General features: G+C 52.5%; 7 protein-coding genes across 7 annotated transcripts; 4 read left to right on the top strand and 3 right to left on the bottom strand.

Annotated features, from left to right (window-relative positions):
- Positions 1-746: 746 nt before the first annotated feature.
- Positions 747-3097, top strand: N7482_000647 (uncharacterized protein; the record flags this gene model as incomplete). Its single annotated transcript, XM_056682772.1, has 2 exons — positions 747-1883; positions 1943-3097. 2 exons carry the CDS (start codon positions 747-749, stop codon positions 3095-3097), a joined length of 2292 nt encoding a protein of 763 aa, XP_056546378.1.
- Positions 3098-4743: 1646 nt separating this feature from the next.
- On the top strand, positions 4744-5364 carry N7482_000646 (MARVEL domain-containing protein; the record flags this gene model as incomplete). The annotated part of the gene is made up of 3 exons (XM_056682771.1): positions 4744-4779; positions 4846-5067; positions 5125-5364. The coding sequence occupies 3 exons, from the start codon at positions 4744-4746 to the stop codon at positions 5362-5364; spliced, it is 498 nt and encodes a 165-aa protein (XP_056546377.1).
- Positions 5365-5724: 360 nt separating this feature from the next.
- On the bottom strand, positions 5725-7087 carry N7482_000645 (uncharacterized protein; the record flags this gene model as incomplete). Its single annotated transcript, XM_056682770.1, has 4 exons — positions 5725-6476; positions 6566-6721; positions 6774-6929; positions 6982-7087. 4 exons carry the CDS (start codon positions 7085-7087, stop codon positions 5725-5727), a joined length of 1170 nt encoding a protein of 389 aa, XP_056546376.1.
- A 1528-nt stretch (positions 7088-8615) lies between these two features.
- On the top strand, positions 8616-11332 carry N7482_000644 (PA and RING finger domain protein; the record flags this gene model as incomplete). Its single annotated transcript, XM_056682769.1, has 2 exons — positions 8616-10933; positions 10993-11332. The coding sequence occupies 2 exons, from the start codon at positions 8616-8618 to the stop codon at positions 11330-11332; spliced, it is 2658 nt and encodes an 885-aa protein (XP_056546375.1).
- Positions 11333-11860: 528 nt separating this feature from the next.
- On the bottom strand, positions 11861-12391 carry N7482_000643 (Short-chain dehydrogenase/reductase SDR; the record flags this gene model as incomplete). The annotated part of the gene is made up of 3 exons (XM_056682768.1): positions 11861-12019; positions 12128-12229; positions 12326-12391. 3 exons carry the CDS (start codon positions 12389-12391, stop codon positions 11861-11863), a joined length of 327 nt encoding a protein of 108 aa, XP_056546374.1.
- Positions 12392-13084: 693 nt separating this feature from the next.
- Positions 13085-16436, top strand: N7482_000642 (uncharacterized protein; the record flags this gene model as incomplete). Its single annotated transcript, XM_056682767.1, has 3 exons — positions 13085-13113; positions 13196-13328; positions 14244-16436. 3 exons carry the CDS (start codon positions 13085-13087, stop codon positions 16434-16436), a joined length of 2355 nt encoding a protein of 784 aa, XP_056546373.1.
- A 1131-nt stretch (positions 16437-17567) lies between these two features.
- N7482_000641 (ubiquitin-binding TORC1 subunit KOG1) lies at positions 17568-22195 on the bottom strand (the record flags this gene model as incomplete). Its single annotated transcript, XM_056682766.1, has 5 exons — positions 17568-17757; positions 17814-18151; positions 18218-18551; positions 18612-21673; positions 21737-22195. The coding sequence occupies 5 exons, from the start codon at positions 22193-22195 to the stop codon at positions 17568-17570; spliced, it is 4383 nt and encodes a 1460-aa protein (XP_056546372.1).
- Between the last annotated feature and the right edge of the window lie 1215 nt (positions 22196-23410).

Raw genomic sequence — 23410 nt, 5'->3', positions numbered from 1 at the left:
GATACTTCCAAGAGAAACAGGTCCATTTTGCTGGCAGCGCATCACGGTACCTCCGTCTCCGCCTTCACACGTGACTACAACGGGTGGGAACCGCACACGTGCCGGTTGTGCACGTGACCCTATCCGACTGGGGGCGTCAAGGGAGTAAGTGACCAGACGATCCTCCTCCTTGGGTGATTTCCTCCATGGCCGACCATCCCCGATCTTTGATACTACCCTCGTTAAATCGTTATTAGGGTGGCCTTGAGCCTGTGACAAGGCGGTAATCCGTCTTGTGCTTCCTCCACTGTCCTGGGACCGTGTGAGACATCGGTCGCTGCTCACGATTCGGCAAGACCGCACACACCTCCCTGGCCTGGAGCACCAACTTTCTGCCCCCGACTGCGATTAAATCTCCCTGAAGTCACAGTGCACGGGTAAGCCTGGAACCTTCCGACAAATTCAGACCATTTTAATGGCTCGAGTCCAGACCCTGGGGCCTGGGGTGCTCGATAAATTGTTTGTCTGCCGACCGAAACAGCGCTAACACAACCGTGCTGAATTAGCCCGCCGACCACCAAAAACAACAACCTCACGCGCATCGCAGATCTCCTTCTGAATCTCGACAATTATCTCCTCGCAGAATATACAACCTCTCCCTTCCTTCCACTACCAGAGAAGCCTGTTGTGAAGGCTCTCCTAGTTCGCGACTGTTGGCCACTGCTCTGCTATCGGATTGTGTCTAACATTCCCCGGCCACCTTCTCCATGACTGCTGTGGCATCTCCGCCTAGTGTGCAATCGGGGTCTCGCTTGGGATGGTATAGCACTGGCAACGGAGGACAAGGAGCCCTCTCTTCAGTGGATGCGGGAGAAGTGTCACGGATGTTCATGCCACGGAAACACGTTCAGCGCTCCAACTCCTCGTCCTCGCTGGGCTCGACTTCCTCTACCTCCTCTACCTCCACAACGACGGTGACCAACAGCGCGCAAGATACCCATACTGGCCAGACTCCCAACTCTGAAGTAAACACTTGGTCATCAAAGAAGAAGCCCATCAGAAATCCTTGGCCAAGCTCGAAGGCCGAACCTGTCGCCGGTGTAACAAATACTCGATCACAAGCAGTTCCTGCTTTCTCATCAGGACCTACGGCCTCATCGACCATGTCTGCCATGCACCAGCCTTCGAATATTGTCCCGTCACAACACATGCTCCAGTCGTCGCAACAAAATGGTATTCGGCAGACTAACGGGCAGTCTGCGGAACCACCTGCGATTTTGGCGCTTACGCCCGTGAATGGTACTTTCGAGAAGAAGCAAATTAACGTGCCATTCTACCCGGAAGTGCTGCGTATTGGTCGCCAGACCAATGCGAAGACAGTACCTACCCCTGTGAATGGGTTCTTTGATTCCAAGGTTCTCTCTCGCCAGCATGCTGAGATTTGGGCCGACAAAACTGGCAAGATTTGGATTCGTGATGTCAAATCCTCGAATGGCACCTTTGTTAATGGCAACCGTTTATCGCCTGAGAACCGCGAGTCTGAACCACACGAGCTGCGCGAGAATGATACCCTGGAACTAGGAATTGATATCGTTAGTGAGGATCAAAATACCATTGTCCACCACAAGGTTTCTGCCAAGGTTGAACATGCTGGTCTCTATGGAACGACTCCGAACATTTTGGACCTCAACTTCGGAGATTTGGATCCTGCCTCAGGCGGCGGCCTGCTGCCTTCACCTCTCAGTCAACCACTCTCTCACCTGCGTGGGCGCTCTGGTAGTAATCTGAGCAATCGCAGCGTTCAAAGCAACGCTAGCCATCAACTGAATGCCATGCACCAACAACGCCAGATGAACTATTGGAACTCCCCAATTTCCGTTGAACAGGTTGTGAAGAGACTCACTGTAAGATCTGCTTGCCCTTTCTGTAAATTCCTCGTCTTGTTTACTGATTGAATCACCAGGGCGAGTTGAAACAAGCCAAGCAACAGTCTCAGGACCTTCGTCAGACAGATGACTTTCTAACAGCCATCATGAAACCTGGCTATGCCGAGAAGGAAAAGGCCATGAAGCCTTCTCCCCTCGAGAGCAACGGTCCCCGTCAACTGAATGGCCGCCCAAAGATGCCTCGCGTCGACTCCTTCTCCAGGTTCTCTGAACCTCCCGCTCCTCCTCCCCAACAACCTCTTCCGGAGAAGCCAGATGCACCACCGCGTGGTGGTTCGGATGCGTTTTCGCCCTTGAAGCGCAGTGATACCGAGAGGCCGAAATCAGCTTCAACTAATTCTCCTGTCTCGCGTGACTCGAGCCAGATACTAGCCCTCCTTGAGTCGCTATCCACTACCAAGCGAGAGCTTGAAACCCAAGGGACTCGCATCAAAGAACTCGAAGATCTCCTTCGCCAGGAAAAGACTGCTCGCGAATCTGCGGAAGCGAAGTTGAAGCAGTTGGAGATGCACTTGACGTCGGGCGATGCGGACGTTGCGGATGCCAACGCAGAGCGTGCTCTTGATACCTCTATAGATCTTGTGTCCCAGGATAAGCAAGAGCATTATGAGTTGGGAGCCGCTGGTCAAACCAACGGATCCATCCTTCCCTCGGAGGCTACGGCTTCTGATGCCGAGAAGGCAGAGCCTTCCACCGAGGCACAACTCCAGCGTCATCTTGAATCTGTGATGGAGCAGATGGATGAAATGAGCAAGCAGATGGCTTCCTTTAAGGAACGCGCAGAGAAGACCGAAGATGACAACGTTGGGTTACGCAAGTCATTGGCGGAGATGATTGAAACTATCCGCCAAGAACGCGCTGAGAAGGCCTCGGCCGCTGTCACTGACAATAATCCGCGTATACAGACCCATGATTCGAACAAGGCCATTCTTGGACATCTGGGTTCAGTCGAGAATGGCACTGCGGAGCCAAAGATGGGCGATTCATCCGTACAGCGCTTTGACGCGGTCTCGGAGATTCAAGGAATGGATGCTACAGCCACGGCAAATACGCGATGGCAACGGCGCCATTACCTGGAAGAGGCAAGCCCCTATGCATCCATGCTTGGCGTGGTTCTTCTTGGAGTTGGCTTGATGGCCTATCTCAATGGCTGGCAAAAGGTGGACAAATGATGCCGTCTGGTTATTTCGTTTGCACTACTATTGTATGACTCAGCTTCTCGATTTGTCTCCTGCCTAAAAGTTGGCGCCTTGAGACAGGGCAGCCCAGCATGATTTTTCTCATTCCTGATGATTCTGCGTTTCTCCCTTGACGATTCAACATTTTCCTGATATTCTGGGCCTGGTGCGCTAGCCGAGGCGCTAACCGCTTGATTCTTCCTGGGGTTCGGTGTTGGGCTCAAGCCGTCATACCTACTGCATACCTGCATACTGTGACTTTTTTCTCTTGTCTTTTGTCTTGTCATGTTCTCAGCCCTCATTCGCGCCAGTCATGATTTTGGCGATGAATGTCCTGGTCCTTTTTACCTGGTGTACTCTCTTCTTTCTGCTTCTCTCGACACCCCCTGTCTTCATATCCAATATTTCCTCAGTGTAGCCCACACAGTCTCTTGCCTTCTTTATCCCTTTGTTCTGTTACTACCAGCCTTGGTTATCAACATCGGCGTCTATCTCCTTGCCTGTACATGATGGAAATTAGCAAGGATGTGTTCATGACTCAAGGTTCTCTGTCGATAACCTTTTGACCGGGGATCTTCCTTTCGTTGCAAAGCTCCCATTTTTCATGCCATGCCAGTGCAGTCTTTCTGGTTGTATTCAAAGGAATTTGTTCTTTGACGTCCGCTTCTTTGCTTCATGAATATAATGATCCATGTGGTCGGTGAGACTGCCGATTGCTTTTGAGAAAGCGTTTCACTTTTCAAGGTGGCTTCAGAACTGCTGCAGAGCATAGCATCTTTCCAAATGCAATTGTACAAGGATAGTCTGAGATCAAATGAGTAGACACAAAGTAGCCACGCAAAATTGACTGGGAGACCTGGGAGGGCTATGGGTGGTTTACCGCATCCTGCAGAGGTTCGTAATACTGGAACTGGTAAATCCATAAAAGCCCCCAGCTAGCCTCACCTAAGCGCTATTTTTAACCCAAATGATGGCGAGTTGCTCTCAAACGACCTGTGACATTTCTCCCTCGGGGGCCATTTAGACGCCAAGGCGTTTTTTGGGCTGCGGGGCAAAGGGCTGTGCTGGGCCATGAAACATCACTGCTTCACACTTTAAAAACAGGTCCTCACCAGTAACCAACCCTTGACAGGCTTAATAGCCAAAGCCTATAGACATTATCCTTACTTTGTTGTCTATGGCCTTGATATTGCAGCTGTAGGCACCGTGGTAAATAAGGCTCTAAGCCCGGTCTGTAGTTTCACCCGATGTAGCTGCTCAACAACACTGGCGCTTGAAGGTGCACGCCCATGGCCAACTGGCGGTGCATCACGCCGGTGAATATTGATGTGGGTATTATCTTGATCATTGGCCAACGTTCTTTTCCTCGCAAGGATCAACAAATGAAATTACTCTCCTTGGTAGTCCGAAACCCGCTTCCTGCATTCGACGGTCCCCTTGGCCCCCAACATGGCCGATGGGGCTGCTAATAGTAAGGCTGTGCCTGCAAGCTTGCTTTTTCACCAATTTGAGTCTTCAGTCCGGCTATCTTCCAGACATAAAACAGCTGTTGGCCTCTCGCTGTTTGATTTTTATTTCTTCTTGAGAATTGTACTTGAACCCTCACAAGCAAGCTAGCATATTCTGTCTTACACTCCAAAATGCAGATGATTTCGAGCATTGCGCGTTTTATCCAGGTAAAAATATTTTGTGAAAGCTCTCTGCATGTGGTGTTGACATCAAGCTAATCAATGATTGAGTAGATTCTTTTCAGCATTGTTGTGCTGGGTCTCTCCATCACTCTTGCAAGGCAACAGAAGTACGGCAAGGTCCCGTCTCAGACTAGCTACGCTGCTTTCACTGGAGCTCTCGGTATCATTGCTTCAGTAGTTGGTATTGTCTCCCTTCTTGTCGATAGCCTAAGGGGTGTCATTACATGGGTTCTTGATGGTGTAACCGGTATTGCTCTTTTAGCCGCCGGCGTCGTAAGTTAACCTACCGTGCATACCACTACATCATGATATGTACTTATAATAATCTAGGCTTTCTCAGTGGCCCTTAAGGGTGTTGACTGCAATAACACTTCTACTGATGGACCTACTTGGGATAACCCTCTCATCAGCGGAGGCTGCTACGAAGACAAGGACATCAAATGGTGTTCTGACAAGCACAAGGTCCATAGCCGCTGCGTGACTGCTGAGGCTGATGCTGCATTTATGTTCCTGGCATTCCTTGCTTGTATTGGTGTGCTGGTCATCTCTTTCCTTTTCCGCCGTAACTAGACAGCCGGTCCCCTGAATGCTGCTATGGGTATTCGCTCGGCACAATATTCAACTGGTGGCTTTTGGCAGCACTTGAAGCCCACCGGATGCTGAAAAGAACTAATACTGATTCGAATTATTGTTCCTTATTGTCAGGTGGGACTAGGCTATAATCACTGGTATTCTCTCGTTCTATAGCCAAAGGCGCTTTTGCGATATTGGATTCAGTTAATAACCGGCAACGCGTCGTTTTATTTTCAACGGACAACCAATTATCATTTCAAGTATCAATCTATGAAAGGAGAAAAAATTCCCAAAAAAATACAACACACATTAAACCGTCACATTCACAGCACCATCCAGTTATTCTTTGTCCAAGACCTACTGTCCGCGTTGGTTGGGGGCAGCATTGCTGTCGTAGTCCGAGCTGTGCACGCGGGGGTCCAGCTTGTTAAGCAGGTTGAAGCTGTGCGGGCCGGAGCTTCTTCTCCTGCCAGTGGACTCAGGCGCATCATAGCTGCTGCCGCCGGCTGTGGCGCCACCGAAGCCTTGTAGACCACCGCGGTTTTCAATCTCAGGATCAGCCCGGTTCTCCATTTGCTTAGCTACGTTGGACGAACGGGTGTTGTGGACCTTGGTGCCGCTGTCCATGGCGTTGCTGCCAGTGGTACCGTAGTTGGAGCCGTAGCCGCCAGTTTGGCCGGTGGATGCGACATTGGAGGTCGGGTCACCTCCGTAAGTTCCGCGGTCATCTGAAGCGGGTAAGCTGTACCGTTCTTGGATCTGGTTGGATATTATGATTTCCTTACCCAGATTGCTCTCAGCACGGGGTTCCGTCTTGCTAGCCATGTTGGAATCGTGAAGGCCAGCATTCATATTGCCGGAGCCATAGCCTCCAGTGGAGCCAAAGCCGCTGGACTCGGTACCGAGATCCCCAGTACGAGCCTTCGAGCCAAATGCATCAGAGTCCATGGTGGATGCACCATAGTCTGAGTGGCCCTTTCGGGAATCGTCTTGGGTACCGCCATAACCACCCAAGCCAGTGTCACCCTGACCCCTTTTAGAGTCGGGGTGAGCGTCGAAGCCGTAATTGGGCATTCCGGCACCGGTTGAGCCGTAGGTGTTACGAGGTTCTATTGAGGTTAGCTTATGACAGCTTCTTATTGAGGGTTTATAGTACCATCCACTCTGTTTGTCATTTTGGAAGAGTCGTGATGGGTACCTGAGCCCGAGCCGCGGGAGCCATAGCTGCTGGAACCGGTGGTGGTAGGACCGTACGTCTCGCCAGAGCTCATTGTGTTACCCATCTTGGAGTCGTAACCGCCTGAGCCATAGTTGCCAGTACCAGTGGTTGTTGAGCCATAAGCGTTGCCAGTGCCTATCTCTGTGTTAAAATATGCAATAACTGTGGATAGTATGGGTGCTCTGACCCTCCATCTTGTTACCCATCTTGGATTCGTGGCGTGCGCGAGATCCATTACCACCACTTGGACCATAGCTTTCCGAGCCTATGGCAGACGGATTGAGGTTGCTGGAACCATAGTCCTGGGTGCCTGTGTTGGAAGAACCATAGCTGTCACGGACATCTTTAGGGTATGAGTATTAGTTAAATTAGTCAAGAAAAACATTTAAACTGACCCTCCGCCCGATTTTCCATCTTAGACGAATCTTGGCCGGATTCCTTATTCTCCGAGTGAAGATGGCCGGTCATGACATCCTTGACTTTGTGCATCAGGTTCGACATGGCGAACTTTCTATGGGTTAAGGAAGTAAAGGGGAGAGGAAGAGGAAGTTGAAGCTAGAAATTGAATTATGGGCTTTGTTAATTTCAGGTCTCCGAGATTCTCTATGATGAAAACCAAGAGAAAAAACATGCCAATTGACGGATTATATGTTCAGGTCGGCCATTTTATTTCGACCCACTCATTTGCTAGTTCGCTGCTCTCGGGACTCTGTGACGACATACCATGGGGTAGAACTGCGGATAAGAACCAGTCAGACACGACTTAAGGTCCATTGTTCTCTCCATGGGTCGTCATGATGTACCGGTGGCTCGATGCAGAATGCTGATAGGCATATATCTTAAGTACTCAGTATCCGCCAAGCCGTCCATGTCATCAGTCGTCATGTTCCGGATTGGCCAGAGCACGCCACTGGGCAAGGATACCTAGTACATACCCGCGTCAAAAGGTCATTGAGCAGCTCAGAGTTCTAGACGGTCAACCAGGGTTGGCTGAGAGCTACTTCCATGGCTTCTTGGCCATGGTGCTTCCAGCTTGGTAGCCCTCACGATACGGTACGGTCGGTTAAGGCCGGTACCGTGCACCCTCCGTAAGCGAAAGATGTATGTTTTCGTTGTTTCACTGGGTCTGTCTTTGTTGCGGTTCTTCGGCCCACGTTTCTAGAACGTTATTCTGCAGCCGGCCGGCCCCGTAGATCACCTGGAACACGTCATGCGGGCCTCGAGTCATTTTACCATATACGCTAGACTGCCTTGGGAAAAGTGGATCGACCCTATCGCGGGTCAGGTCAGTATGCATCTCAAAAGTTCTAGATATTGTCAGGTGGACCTCAAGATCTGGCACTGAGTTCTTGATTAGAAGAATTGTGAGCTGTCACGTTGTGCAAAAGCCACTACAAAATGCCGACGTGGTTGCCCGAAAGCATGATGGCATGATCGACGGAGGATGCTGGCGGGAGGACTGGCTTCAGCGGTGAGCCAAACATGGTACTGGATCAAGTGGGCTGAATAGGAGCTCTATACTCCGTCCATGCTAAGGATTATTTTAGCGGCAACTCCTTGCGCTCTAGAAACCTGATAGCCCCAATCTAACTAAAACCACCCTATCTTAAACCCATAAACCACCGAAAAATGCCTCAGGCAATCAGAAATGGGGCGCCCGCCACATGACCGGGGCGCAATGCCGTCACAAGGGAGTTACGTAATCCGTTAGTTCACCTCCCCTTCTCCATCCCAAGTGACTTCACCAACTCCTTCCGCCATCACCTATATTCTCCCCCTTTGGCCTCTGCGTGTGTGGTTGTGGCCCTCGGTTCGCTCTGACCAGCGGTGCTGCTCATTGTCTTCGATGAGTGGCCGCCTGCTCACTTGCCGCCAACCGTGGGATTGGTAAACATTACGGGTGTGTCAGCGTTGTCATACAACGAGTTACCAAACATCCTCAATCGTGCCCCTCGATCGTCCATCTTTCTCCCGTCCAATTTCCTTTTCATCTATTGCGTACCTACACCTTCAGGCCTGTCTGCCCAATATGCGGCCACCACGCCTTCTGATCGTTTGCTTCTGCCTAATCTTCTTCCCCATCTTCCTCACCCTCTTTTCCGCGCTTTCTTCACCTACGGTAGCGTCCCCGAATACGCTCGCTGGTCGGACGTCCGGGTTGCACGCCCTATTTTCCTTCAACATTCCCTCCTCACTATTCCCTCCGTCGGCGATCATCAGCCTCACCGATGACAACTCGACCTTTTTCCTAGCCCGCCCTGCGGCATTTGGCCCGCTTTTACCCGGCAAAGGTCTGAGCGGTCAGCTTTGGGTAGGAAGCGGCTTTGGTGAAGGCGGCCTGGCCGCTGGGGCAGAAGGGGAGCTGGGCTGCTCTGATATTCCTGGCTGGAGCGAGGGCAGCGGTCACAAGAACCAAGACTCGGCCCCCAGGGCCAGTGAACAGAAATCCGGCACTGGTGCAGTGAGCGATATGCCCGTCTCACAGAACCGCGCCCGTCTACCAACACAAGCTGAGGCTACCCGGCAGTACGATCGAGGTGATGCCGCAGCTGCACCCTCGTTGAACGACGGCACCGACGATCACTTGCACCATCCGCTGACCGATTCCGATGTGTCAGATACTGGAGCAGCTCAGAAGTACGGAGACTACGTCCAGACTAAATCGACACACGCCGATATCCAGTCGCTACAGGAGACTGCCGAGATCCAGGGCAATGTTGTGTTACTGAGCCGTGGTGGCTGTGGCTTCCTTGAGAAGGTCAAGTGGGCCCAACGTCGTGGAGCTATTGCAGTGATTGTCGGCGATGATACCCGAGGCGGCAACTTGGTTACCATGTATGCGCGGGGTGATACTTCCAATGTCACCATTCCAGCCCTGTTCACTTCCCACACCACTGCACACCTTCTGTCGTCGCTAGTTCCTGCGCACTCCGGAGCAACCACTTTTGGCGAGGCCTTGAAAGCCTTACAGGCCAAGGTCTCTGGCCAAGCCAACGTGGATGCTCAAAACCCGGCGAAAGTTACAACTACCCTGGCGACGACAGTGCCAACTTCAACACCCTCTTCTACGGCCAAGGCGCAGCCTGCTATTGCTTCAAAGTCCGGTGGTGGATTCTTCCGTACTCTCGGGTCGCTCTTTGGCTTATGCAGCAAGCATGGAAGCTCAGGGCACCAAGAGGACAGTCGTCGCCCTCCGAGCAGCGGCAACATCGATTGGTTAACCCTGGGCTCCTGGGAGAAAACCGAGTCTCGATCGGGATCCTCCAAAGACTCTACAGATCCCAATCGTCGCAGCCGTGACAAAGTTGATGATAATTTGAACTATCAGAAACTCGAGCTGTCATCCGAGGATGATATCGGTGGTGATGATTTTGTCATCGGTGTACAGGACTGGAGAGACCCTGACTTGATGCCGCCAAGGAGCAGCACGCTCCCCACACCGAGTACCTCGGTGAGTGGTAGGGATAGTGCAAAGACGTCTGCCCCGGATACAGACATGGCATCCACATCCAATCTGCTTCGTGGTGGCAGCATCACTCCAGGAAGTGGTGAATACCAAAGCATTGACAAGTCCACTGGTAATGTTGGTGACGCTCATTCGAAGGGTTTTGAGAAGGACTCCAACACTGGAAATGCAGGGTCCGATCCCTCTGGCAAGGGCTGGTTCTCAAGCCACTTTGGCTGGAGTGATGATCTGACGCAGCCTGCCCAGCCTTCTTCTTTGGCATCTACTCACAGCGCTACATCAAACCAAAAGACGCAAGATCCAGCTCATTCATCAAGCCGCCCAGCCACCATGTTGTTAGAGCACGAAGGTCTTTGGGTCACGTTGACACCTACAAGCATGTCAACAAGCCCATTCTTCGATACTCTTCTGGTTTTGGTCATCAGTCCGTTGTTGACATTGACTGTGGTCTATGCCTTGCTGTTACTGCGATCTCGGATTCGACGTCGTCGGTGGCGCGCACCGAAGTCAGTCGTTGAGCGTCTCCCTGTCCGAACGTACCACACTATTGCTAGTACTTCCTCATCATCCAGCTCCAGCTCTGCAGGACCCTCCAGCCCGGGACCTGTCTCGCCAACTTCCCCACTTCTTGGCAATGAAAGCCGGTCGAATTATTCTCGGCCGAACCGATCGCGCTCTCAAACGATTGCTGGTATTTTCACTGATTCCTCTATGCTGCCCAAGGAAGAGAAGTCGACGAGTCCGCAGTCTGGCTCAACACTCTGGAGACGCAAGTACACTGGAAGACAAGTCGAATGTGTCGTCTGCCTGGAGGAATATGTCGATGGAGAAAGCCGGGTTATGAGCTTGCCATGTGGCCATGAATTTCATGCGGAATGCATGTGAGTACCCCGACGTTTGTTTTGTGCAATAATGTCCTGGATACTGATTTCGTATTTAGTACACCTTGGCTTACGACTCGCCGACGAACCTGCCCGATCTGTAAGGGCGACGTTGTTCGCTCGATGGCTCATTGTCAACCTGGCGATGCTCGCGAGCATTCCCCCGACCTCCAGCCACAGGAAGCATACCACCGATCTGACACATCTTCTGTACCCGTTTTGATTGCCGGCGTCGACGATGACGATACCTCGGATACTGAACAGAGCGTTGGACTTGTCTCTACCCACTCGAGCTCTGCCCCGCAATCAAGCTGGCGCAATCTCGCTTCTCTCAGCTTCTCTGCACTCAGCGGTGATACCATCTGGCACCAGGCCCGTGCGGACCGGAACAACCGCTAACAATACTATTGATTTCTTGTGTTTATTCTTTTCTGTCTACTTCACCTGTCCAGCTGTTGGTAGGGCTTTGCTTGAATTCTTTGACGCATGCTGTATTAGCGATCGTTTGATTCCCTTATGACTTGAATTTGCGGGGCGTTGAGCGGGTACATTTGGAGTGCTAGGCGGTTGCGAAGCATCTGCGAGCATTCTTGAAGCGGCTGGGATATACCGCGGGTCAATCGTTTACGAACATGTTTCTTCTTAGGTAGAAGAACATTCGAATGGATACCATTGCTGCTCTTGCTTGCCTTCAGTTCCCTACTACCAGCGCTGCTATTGGATTTCACTGTGACTACGCTATCTGCTCAGCCGGTGCAATGTAGATTTCCTTCATGGTCGTACTCCATGCCAATTTATCTGCAACATGAATGCCTAGGGCCTAGGGCAAAGTTGGCCATGGGGTGGCGGTGCTTCTTTCCTGGGCGTTCCCTTTCCTTGTGTGACCCCCCTGCTTGAGAAACAACGCCTCCTTACAGATCTCTATCCCTATTGTTCGGCGTAAACATTCCCCGCGATATCCCTGACGACCCTCTGTGCATGAGCACACCAGTCGCGAACGAGCCCAACTCGCGGGATCATGTCTCGATCCAACGGCAAAAGCCGCTCAGCCTCATGGCCAGCCTTGGCGCATGCGAGGTACCAGTACTTCGATCAACTGGCTCGGTCCAAATACACTATTTCCATCTAGCGCCGGCGCTCCTTACCTAAGAGCTGCTCCACAGCTCCAAAGAGAATCTATCCTGCGTTGTTGACCAGAACATCAATCTTGTGCTCTGATGACTCCAGAATATCCACGAGGGTCTCTATGACGGCAAGATTGTCAACGTCAAAGGCGTGCCATTGGCCGCCGTGCGACTCGACTTCCGCAAATCAATCTGGAGTGCAGGACGGCTGTCGCGAGGTCGCAATGACAATATTTCTGGGCCTCTCGAGTGAGAGCAAGACCTAAACCTGAGGAGCAGCGGTGATTAGCCAGGTGAGTGGACGGTATGGCTTGGTGAAGGTTGGAGTAGACATGCTGATTTGGGAACCGATGGAATTCCAGGGAATGAGGCAAGAAATATATACTCAGTTTTGTTGAATTAAATGTTGCTGTCCACGATTGATATCTTTTTTGCTCCTTGAGACAAGAAGATCTAAAGGCCCTTTGTACCTCATGCTTGGTCTTTTGGCTGCTCTCCTGCACCCTGTCGGGTGGTTGGAGTAGACGTTGACTTGGGGGCAATTGCGGAGTTTACTGTGGGCCGGGCCGGATCTAGCTGTTGGGGCATGCTTCATCTCCCTCGATGGCAACGGAGGAAGTTAGGGGCCGGGCTAGCCACCAGGCTCCACATGGTATCGTGCACGGCTTCTGCATACTGTAGGTATCACGCGTTACGATATCTTTCGAGTAGTTCCTTTCGGGTTCGGCATCTCATCGGCATGCCGAAGACTCGGCGGGGGAGACTCAATGCATTTTCCAGAGCCAGCCAATCAGCAAAATGGGTCTAGCACCCTCCCAGACCCACTCGTCGCGTGAATAACGAGTCCATATACTTCACATACTTCACATACTTCACATAGTGCTGCGACGCCGTCAAGACGGGCGGGGCCGTATCTTTGGAATATTTATAAGTGATAATACGCACTCACCGAACGCTCTTACTTCGTGATTTCAACGCACTCCTCCCCCCAAATTCCCCGCCATCAACTCCGGTTTCTCGCAACAAGATGGCGGAACGCAAGCGCAAGAAGCGTGAGTACATCATCCGTCTACATGAATTGTCTTTGCAAGCATTTTGTCCGACGGCTTTGTCGGGTACTCACATATAATGCATAGAGCGGAGAAACTGGGTCAGTCTCGCAAAGTTCGCCGCTGGTGAAGCTGGCGCGCTCGTGGCTGAGTGTGCCCCAGCAATGGAGCAGGAAGCTGAAATGGGCCCGCAGTCGTCGGTTGCAGCAGTTTCTCGCAGCGGTACGCAGAAATCTTGCACTTCTGTCCATGATTTAGGAATGCATCAGGTCCGTGTCAACACATAGCCATCATTGAATGTCGTCGATGAATTGTCACGACCATCTAGGCAGTGGGTTGCTTCGGTCCAACCCCAGCTGAACATGAGGCTGTGGGATCCACTAGTGATTTCCAGGGCAAAAGCCGGGTTTGTTTATGGAGATTGTGTTAACAAGAGTGTTAGCGAGAGCAAATGCTTGCTGCATTGTCTGGTGCAGATCAGGTTAGTAACAACCTCTTTGGTGTGGATGGGTCGCATGTATGGCAAAACTAACGCTTGCTACAGTCCCTCGTTCCGGTAAGTTATTGACACTGTGATACTCCAAGGGTACCTTGCATCGCGGACTTAGTTGATAGAAGCCTTCACAGCAGATCAGTCAGACGACTCTGTCTGAGATAGCGTCCCGTGAAAACCACAGACTTGCCCCAAGGCAGTCGGCACAGGATCAAGAAGCTCGCTTGGAATCCCCGCAGAACCAGCAGGGACCGACAAGTATTAAGCCAGTGCCCGTTCACCCTTCTCCTTCCCTTCCCTCCTTCACCCTCATCATCCATCCCCCCACTCCCGCCTCGTCCCCCTCCATCGTTACCGACCCTTTCTCCCTCCCCATGGCATCTTCAGATCCCTTTGGTCCAGTGTGGGCGGGGAATCAGAGCGTCATGTATCAGGGCATGCCCGAAAATCTCGTTCCTCCTGGGGCTCCAGAGCGCCCTGCACGCGCGTCTGCATTTCCAGGGTTTCAACTTCCTCACCCACCTCCCCTTTTACCTGGTTCTCAAGTCCCATCAAACATGTTCCCCGTTGGCCATGGATATTCTCACCCAGGACCTGCTTATCATTTCGCTCCTTCTCAGGGTGCACCCCCCATCTGCCCTCAGCTTCAAACTTATCATCCTTTCTATGCCCCCCAGGGTCCTCAGGGACCAGTGTACTATGCACCACCGGGTCACATTGCTCTCGGTCCCAGTTTGAGCATGCCACATGAGGCAGCGTATGGACAGGCTTCTTTCCAACAGGGCTTCAACCAATATCCGCACCCGGGTATGGCACAGATGACCCAACAGTTTCAGGGCATGAGTGTACCATCTACCGGCCGCAATTTTCGGCGTGGTGCCGGACGTAGCTCTCAGTGGCCACGTCGTAACATGAGTATGGCGGGTGAGAGCTCTGTTAGCACTTCTGAGGTGGCCAATACTCAGACCTCCACCCAATCTACCGTATCTCACGCAAGAATCGAGCCTGGGCTGAGCGTGAACGGCACCTCTGGAACCTTCACCAGTCGAGCTCACCGGCCATTGATACCAACGGTTGCTGAATTCCGGCCCGCATCAGCTGGTGAAACACAGACGAACGAAGAGCCAATTGGCAGAACCGGTGAGACACACGTCTCTCAGAGACAGCAATCGGCGATGCCTGCTTTGGGTACTGGTCAACCTTCCAAGTCTCGAATGGAATACATTACGGAGGACCTCGCTCGTGCTCCGGGGCCGAGCCTTTACGGCTCGCGCCGACTCATGCCCTCCATTCCAAACGTGGCACCCTTCGACCCGCGTGAGTCGAGTCGAACAGAATCAATGTTGCCCACCGTCGAAAGCAGCCCTGAGAGAGAAAGACGTCCTGCCCGACGCGAATGGAGTACTAACCCATTCGAAGCTCCTCTGGAAGACGCCCGCCGGAAGGAGACAGGCTCTGGAGATGTCTCCTACTGGCAGAACACTGAGCAGCAATCAGTTGTTCCGCATGAAGACCTGTTGATTGCCCCTATTAGTCCCCCCCTCCATGAGCAGTACCACGAGCACCAGGGCCGCCAGCCACGCTTTCAATACCTCGACCAGAGCATCGTGGTTGCTGGTCCTCGAGTACAGTCAGAGAACAGCTCACTGCAGACTACACCGTTTCAGCAGAGGTCATATGATCGCGGTGAAATAACCACTCCTCAGGCTGTTGACTTTCCGAACCTTGACCGCATCAGCCCCTTTACTCCGTCGGGGGTTGTTGATCCTTCCACGCCTGTGTCTATCGAGCCCGTCAGAAGACGTCTGGGGCCCATGCTCTACGTTCACTCAGATGCCAGTGACTGTAGCGAGGCAGTCCAGGTGGGTACGCTGGAATATGAGGCAAAGGTTCGCGAGATCGATGAACGTGAGACGGAACTGCTGGAGCTGGAGAGACAGGAATCCGAGAGGATTGCTGCAGAGAGACTCGAATGGGAGCGCCGCCAAGCTGCTCGATATGATTACAGCCAATTCGTTCGAGCGCCACGACAGACTGGAGAGCGACATGCTGACAAGATACGCGTGCTGGAAGAACGTGCGGTTGCCTCCGCTGATGCTGAGTACAACAGAGTCATGACCAATGCGAACGACCCCTTCTGGTTGGCTAATCCTACTCCTCAACTGCCGCATGCCCACACTCGAGCCGCCAACCCAGCGAACCAGGGACTGGTCTCTACTCTTGAAACGGCTCTTAGAAACTCGGCCAGCTACAGGGACGGCTACTCTAACTTCCAGAATGGAAACGTCAGTGGAACAGCCGAGGTCCCAGGGTGCCTCCCCCGTCACCAGCCCAGCTGGAGGAACCGCCCGCAAAATCGCATAGTTACGGCCCGGGAAGATCCCGAAGTTATGAATGACCCAGAGGCGCGGCACAACTGGCTGAGCAATGCTTGTGAGGTGCCGTACATGGGACCTACCTCCATGGGCAGAGACCCTTGGCCGCGTTCCCCCGCCTTGCAGCCACTGGCTCCCATGAGAAACCGTTCGCCCGCGAGACCCTTTATTCCATTCAACCCTCTCTCGGGGGCTCCCATGCCTTCAGCCCTAGGTTTTGTGGCTCCGACAAACGCTCATATGCAGGGTGCTTATGTTCAAACCCCTATCATTCAACTTGCAGGCGCTCCTGTCAATGCGCCTACCCAACCGGCCGCCATGAGCTGGGCAGAAAGCCGCCGTATTCGAGGTATTCCTCCTCGCGGGCCAAACAGTCTGGCGCGTCAGGCCGCGTTGACCCGCCACGGCTCTCAGAACCCCGACGGTTCTCCTTCGCCCCTGCCGCGAAGCCAGCACCTTTAGATTGTGCATTTTCATACCTCGCTGCTATGACAGCCGAATTTAAGTGAATAGCAGATCGAAATTTGATCTGTGATTATCAAATCCATTTCTGCAACATACGAACGATGAGAATACGCAATGACATACACATGAACACATGGAATGACGAGATATGGGGACGATACGAGATTATGGTGGAGATGGACGGGGATGATATTCATGTTTCATAGGTAATACTGTGTGCCGTATGGCATATGCCACGCCCAGTGTTTTTTATTCTTATCTTATTTGACCCTTGAAGAGGAGGCGGAGCGTGATGTGGAAGGGATTCTTTCCCCTCCCTCCCATGCACTGCTACCACTTCGCGGATGCCCACATGTTGCTAACTCAATATTCTTACTCACAAATTGCTGTTTCGAGCTTCCAGTAAAGTCCACTAAGGTGCATGGTAAAGTGTATGTTCCTGCTGCTTTTGCTTGGCGATAGTCACTGGTGCCACGCGACATGGATTGCCCTGATTCCCGTTCATCCAGAATGGTAATTAGAATGCACTACCATTCCAACAACAGACCTTTTACAAACAGCCGGAGGCAACCAATTTTCAAGGAACACCTTTATAGACATATTATTGCGGCACTGCTAGCTGAAGGATATGAAAGAAGAAAGTCACCCGGCGAGAACACGAAGAATGGTGGGAAAAGCATCTATGCGCCAAGCCAGCTGCAACCATTACAGCGCAGGTACATTCCCAGCTCTCTCCGTCTAGAACATCTTTCTACGCAATCAACAACCAGCGCGGAATATTGAAAGCTCAGATAGCAAGAAGGTTGGAAAGAAAAGAAAGCACGCCCACTTGGAAGAGAGGTGCTGCATCACATCGAAGGGAAAATATAAGGTAAAAGACGAAAGCATCATAGATTAAGGGGATAAGGAGCCGCGAAAAGCTCGCGAAGACACGGGTAATCAGGGAAACAACGAGGGGAAAGAAAGAAAAGCGCAGGCCCCAATAACTCGCCAAGACGCCATATAAAGTGTGCGGAATGTGTTCAGAGCCATATTACAGAGGAAAGGGCCATGAAGTAAATAGATAGAAAGATGGATGAGAAGATTTCGTACAGGGAGACAGGGGATAGAAACACAGTCTCGTTAGATCTAGCAAGACACGAGGTTGATGTGATGGTCATTCAGCGCCGCGCATGCGAGCATGGTGCGGTGCGGGTGGAAGGCCGTGCTGGCGATGGGGGAGGAGCGGTTGTGGTGGAGGAAGCTCGAGTACGGCTCAAAGGTGGAGAGATAGGTACCGTCGACGTTGAAGGTCTTGACCTCGTGGCGGTTTGTGCCCCTGTTAAGAAGGTTAGTCGCAGAATACTCTGAGTGTTGTGTGGAGGGGGCATGTACATGCTGAAGACTGGGGCGTGTTCGTGGACGCTCAAGGTGCGGAGGGTGTTTTTGGTTGCATAGATGGTAGAAAGCGCGCTGTCCATGCGGAGATCCCACAGGCGGATCTCGCCATTGCGGCTACCTGAGATGAGCTCTCGCAAACCGCCACGCTGCATGTGGACGTTGGTGATCCACTGCTTGTGTTCGCGCCAGACCTTCACCATGGAGGTGGTTGGCTTGAGGCGCTGGTCGAAAACGCGGACGGCGCCGTCACCGAAGCCAGCGACAAAAATGTTGCCAGCAACTTGGTCAGACGTCAAGGAAGTGATACAAGAGCCGGAGCGGGCGGGGATGTCCTGTGAACAAGAGCCATGGTTAAGAACGGCATTCGAAGCTCGGGATTAAGAAGGTTCATGACTTACATTAGTGCAGACTTCAGTAGCTGCGTTCCACACTCGAATCACCTTTACGTCTCCTGCAACCAGAGCTTTCCCTTGTCCCTGTTGCCAGTCAAGCACAAGGCCTGCATTCCGGTTGCTGGGAATCAGTTCGGGCAAGGCCCGGAAAGCGGTCACGATCTCAATGCTCTTCGCCGACTCGTAGTGGCGGAAAAGCTTTAGCACACCATCAGAAGATCCAGTCAACAGGAGGGCCTGATCATCCTCATTGATGTAGCGAACTTCGTTGATCTTCGATCCCACAGGGTTGCCATTGGAGAACTGGTTCAGCCGCTTATGATTCTGCCAATCCCAGATCCTGCACGAGGAAATAAAGATTAGCAATAGGAAAGTAAGTTGCATTTCTATTTCAACTTACGCAATGGTATCCCGATCATCCGCCACGGCAAGGTGATCCTCGAATTGATGGAAGCACATCTTCAGCGGTTGGCTGCTATTTGACAGCAGAGTGATCGAGTTATCCCACCGGCTTGTGCCGGCCTTACCCTTCAGAGGCTGTGTCTCCGCAATGATCTTCTCATTGCGGCTGCGTCGCCAGAGTCGCGCGTTGTAATCCGAACTGCCAGGCTCGTCGGGTTCGTTGGGTTTCATCTGGGGCTCCCGGAAATACTTTTCGATGGTAAGTAAAGGGTCATCATTATCCTGGGCGTCCACGGCGGACTCGACGGGTTTGTAAATGAAGATTGGGATTACCTCTGTTGACCAGTCTAGGAATCTGCTTTTCAATGGGATCATCGGTGCCACCTCTGGGTTCCTAGGAGCAAAGCCTCGAGACGTCGGAGTAGGAGCTTGGTTGTAAGCAGTTGCCGGGGCTACCATGTCGTTCACCTCTGGGGGACGAGTCCACTCAGGAGGAGCGCGGCCGCGTGGAGTCATAGGCATGCGACTCTTGGAGGAGGGCGAGGGAGGAGTAGAGGTTTCTGAGGATAAATCGGTCATAGAGCCACCGAAAGCGAGGTTCTTCAGGGAGGCGGCAACACTGGCGGTGCGCCTGAACCCTAATGAAAGATAGCCTTCTTGCTTGGCAGGCACTGTGGTAGATGATGGGGGTGTTGAGGGCGGTGCTAATTTCTTCGTCTCTGATTGTTCTTGAACCTGGTACCGTTGTGACATATGGCTTGTGAGATCCAGGATCTCAATTCTGATTTTGTCAGCAAGAGTCGACAGTGGTGACTCCAGAAGAGCTAGGTGGATGTAATCAACGATTATGCCGGCGTCCTGGGCAATGTCAGGGTGCGGGTCAACAGAGAGGGTCAAAACCTGTTTCCAAATAGTTCCGAATGTTGTGTTCCGAGACAACTGCGTCTGCTTTGTATCGGAGACCAGGTCACCCTTTTTGGTCTCGAGCCGGCCAGTCTGAGACGTGGCGCTCTGCAGACGGTGGATGAGGGATCGTTTCTCATCCTGCAGTTCTTCATATGCAGCCACCACAAACTTGTTCTGATGACGCTTGACAAAAGTCGAGAAGAAGATAATGAGCTCCTTTCGGACAAGCACGCTACCATCCGCTGCCATAGGCAAGACCGCCAGAGCCAAAGACTCCTCGATCTGGGCCACCTGGTCAGTCAGGTCAGGGATACCAATGAATGTAGTGACTGCATGCAGCATAGCAGCGCGAACTTCTGGAACAGGGTCGAAGTTCAATTCACAAAGTCGCGCGGGGGCTGCGCATCGAATGCCCATCCACTTAGCTTCCGGGAAGTCACACCAGAGCATGCTGAGGCAAAGGCATGACCACTGTCGCAGCAAGGGATTTTCAACGTCACCCAGATGTCTCAAGCACGAGTCAAATAATTCACCAGAAAGACACACGTTCTGGCCTTGAGGATAGCTCTTGCAAAATATGGAGACAATGAAGGCGCACATGGCGCGGTGCTCGCTGGCATTTCCCACAGGGATGGGAGAAGATGGGTTGAGAATCGAGATAAAGTAGTGGATACCATTGTCTTTGAGCAGATCGTTCTGAACCGTGTGATCCACAGCCATGATCCGAGCCCAGATGAAAACCATGACAGGCTTCAATTCTTGGGCAGCTGACTGCAGCAGCTTGACAACGTATGGGAAGATACCAATGCTCAGTGCCAGGTGGACGGCCCATGGACCCAAATCCAAAAATTTGCTGAGCAAGATCAACGCACGCAGTCGATGTGCCTGGCTGAGAAGCACCTGCAAGACAATAGGTAGCTGGTCCGGCGGGTTCTTCTCGGTGGGACCAGACGAGAGATAAACCTCAAATGCAGTGAGCTGCTCGGCGAAGAACGTGGAATGCTGATATTCGTACTGTCGGCGGCCTTCCTCTTGATCGATCAGGGCAGGCAATTGTGACAGCACCATCTCCACCGCAAGATCCCAACTCTTCCAGAGGGGGTGATGATGCGTCTCGGGGAGTTCGGGCGAGGAGATGGGATGACATTTGTAGGTGCGCATGATGCGCTCGCTAAGCAAGAAATTGCGAAACAGAGCAGCGACCATCAGATCTTGTCGGAAAAGCTTCTTGAACAGAGTGCGAGGCAAAGTGTTCCATGCGATCGTATCAGTAATCGCTGTGAAGATCCAATTAAGCTCTCCGAGCGGACTGCGACGATCTTGAAGACGCCCAGGGACTCGGAAATCATCGATAGAGATATCAGTTCGCAAGGGGTTCTGCAGAATGAAAAACCGCAGAGCAATTTCAATCGGAGTAGTCAGGCAACATGTGAAGAGATCGGCAGGTAGATCGGGATTTGTTGGGAGAGACTCGGTCTTTTGACATGCCGCAAGAAGGATGCAATCGCCATAGTTCTGCACAATGGCGTTGGGGTCGCGTTTCTTCGCCTCCGCATTCTCCTTCTCGTGCTTCTCCACAAACGTATGGAAGTTTTGAACAATGTTCCCCGCATGTGATACGTCGAAAACGAACAGACTGGGGCCAGCTAGCCAAGATTGCAGGTCGTAAAGAGGTACAGGGATATACTGGGTGTAGTTCTTGTTGAACACCCAGATTTCACCCGACTGTGTGGGCAACGGCACTCCGTGGCCATTGTAATGTAGAAGCACTCGCTCGTCCTTGGCATTCCGACGTAAAGAGATGCAGAATTTTTTGGTCTCATCGACCGATGGATCTAGGTATTGCTTGTATCGGGTGCGAAGACTCAGCGTCTCATACTGTTCTTGCAATTTCTTGCCGATCTGCTCCATGATCTTGTTCTGACCCCCGCCGGTGGTCGAGGTGGGATCCACCCAACATTCGAGCTTGGCGGTTGGGTTTGTCTTAACCACATCGGGGGGATCAACGCCGATGTTCAGACATATTGCGAGGGCTGCAGATACGGTTTTTAGCCTGTCCTTCATGCGCCAGTCCTGGCTCGGCCAGCTTCCGGCGGGATCGCGGGGAATTCCGTTCGTCTCGTGGCGTTTCTCTGTGAAATACATGTAGAAGTTCTGGAAGGAATTTGGTCTCAGCTTGGAATTGTAGCCACTCCCCAATCACCGGCACATGCTTACCGAGTGCAGAATCTTGAGATATTCGCTGGAGGTGTATTCCTCCTGCCATCCGTGCCGCATAGCAAAATCTTCTTCATCCTCACCCGGTATGTTGTCGAAAGTGACGCGACTAGGCCCATAATCACTTCTTGCTCGCTTCAGCATCGCTGGTCGACTGCTCTCCGACCTCCGAGGGGACGGTCGTCGAGGCGCCTCGTCCAGCGCTAGCACGGCATTCTCCCCACTGGAGCTCGTAGGACGAGCTGGCGGTGTCAGCGATGACGACTTTTGCTCGATCGTAGTGAATGAACGATGATGGCTGCTAAATGGGGCTGGAGATCGTTCGCGTGCGGGGATGGTTGTTTCCAGCTCAGGTTCAAACGCGACCCGGACCGATTTATTGAGGCGGCGGGGTTCGGTCGACCCGTTGGTCACCGGCTGCTGGGAGGTTTCTTCCATGTTTGCGGTGGGATCCCTCATGTTGTATAATCGGTCATCGTGTTACGCGAAAGGTGGGGGATTCGAAAGTCGCGGGGGGAGTAGGCAGCTCAAAAGCGTGAGGAACTCCAACCGTTATCTCCCCGATGGACTGGGGCTAGTGATGGATCGCGTCACCGGGACGAGGGAGGTAGTGCAGCTTGTGGGTCTGGCGAAGAGCACTTCAAAGCCCCGGCCGGACACAAAAACAAGCTGGCAGTGTCAAGAGGAGCCCAGAACAGCCGGAAGGTCTGGAACCGCAAGCGACACAACGGTGAGGCTCCGATGCTGGGCGATTTCGGGTTATCGATTCCCCGGACCCCCGTTGCTTACATCATCTTGAAGCGTCGGTCCCACTTTGAAGTCAAGTGGACAGTGAACTGTGGCCTGCCTTGCATGGTTGGGGCCGACGCTTTCAATCTACTGCCTACTCCAAGTCCATCTACTCCGTATGGTAACGTGTGTCCTCCTGAATCTGACCCGTCTCTGGATGCAGACATTCTCGTGCCCTGAATTGGGAGCACCAGAAACCCTAATTCTCGGCGACAGATCTTGGCAAGCTCCCACGGAGTTCGCAGCTTGCCGTCCAAGCTACTCCGTACTCAGTTGTGGCTGGGCCATATACCCACTCCGCCTCTAGGAGAATTGATGATGCAATGAAGGTGGTTCTATTAAGTTTCCCCCTGCCGAAGCGTTGATGCGGATGGCAATGAACACAATGTCTGAGACAACGACGCCGTGGGAGGGTAGGAAGAACCCCGTACATCCAGGGTCTCACTAGACATCCAGGAGGTATGCACGATCGGTAGGAATACTCTAGTCTAGTCCGCACGACCGGCATTGAGACTGCAGTGCAGATATCTCTCTCTTCAGACGAGTGATGTGAGTCTATGATAACTCCAGACGGTGCATACTGACATGGCCGGTATACTGTCGCACATGGTGACCGTCATCCCTAGCCAGCGTAACTAAGAAGCGGTCGGGGCGCTCAGGGACTCATGAAGCAGCGATCTTCATAGCCCCGAATTCCTGGAATAGGCAGGGAAGGACCAACAAGCACCCCCTTTTTTCAGGGATCTATCACGCCCCCGATGGACGTCAACTGCTGGCCCTGCTGTATACGTCCGCATTCTAGGGTGCCCTCCAGTACACTGTTCCGAATAGTTATGTGACCGGACGACTGGGAGAGCCGCGAGTGAAAGCGCCCAGCCATGATTC

Source organism: Penicillium canariense (genome assembly GCF_028826845.1).
Source record: "Penicillium canariense strain IBT 26290 chromosome Unknown utg000001l_segment0_segment0, whole genome shotgun sequence".
Taxonomy (NCBI): domain Eukaryota; kingdom Fungi; phylum Ascomycota; class Eurotiomycetes; order Eurotiales; family Aspergillaceae; genus Penicillium; species Penicillium canariense.
This window is presented reverse-complemented; position numbering and strand designations above follow the sequence as displayed.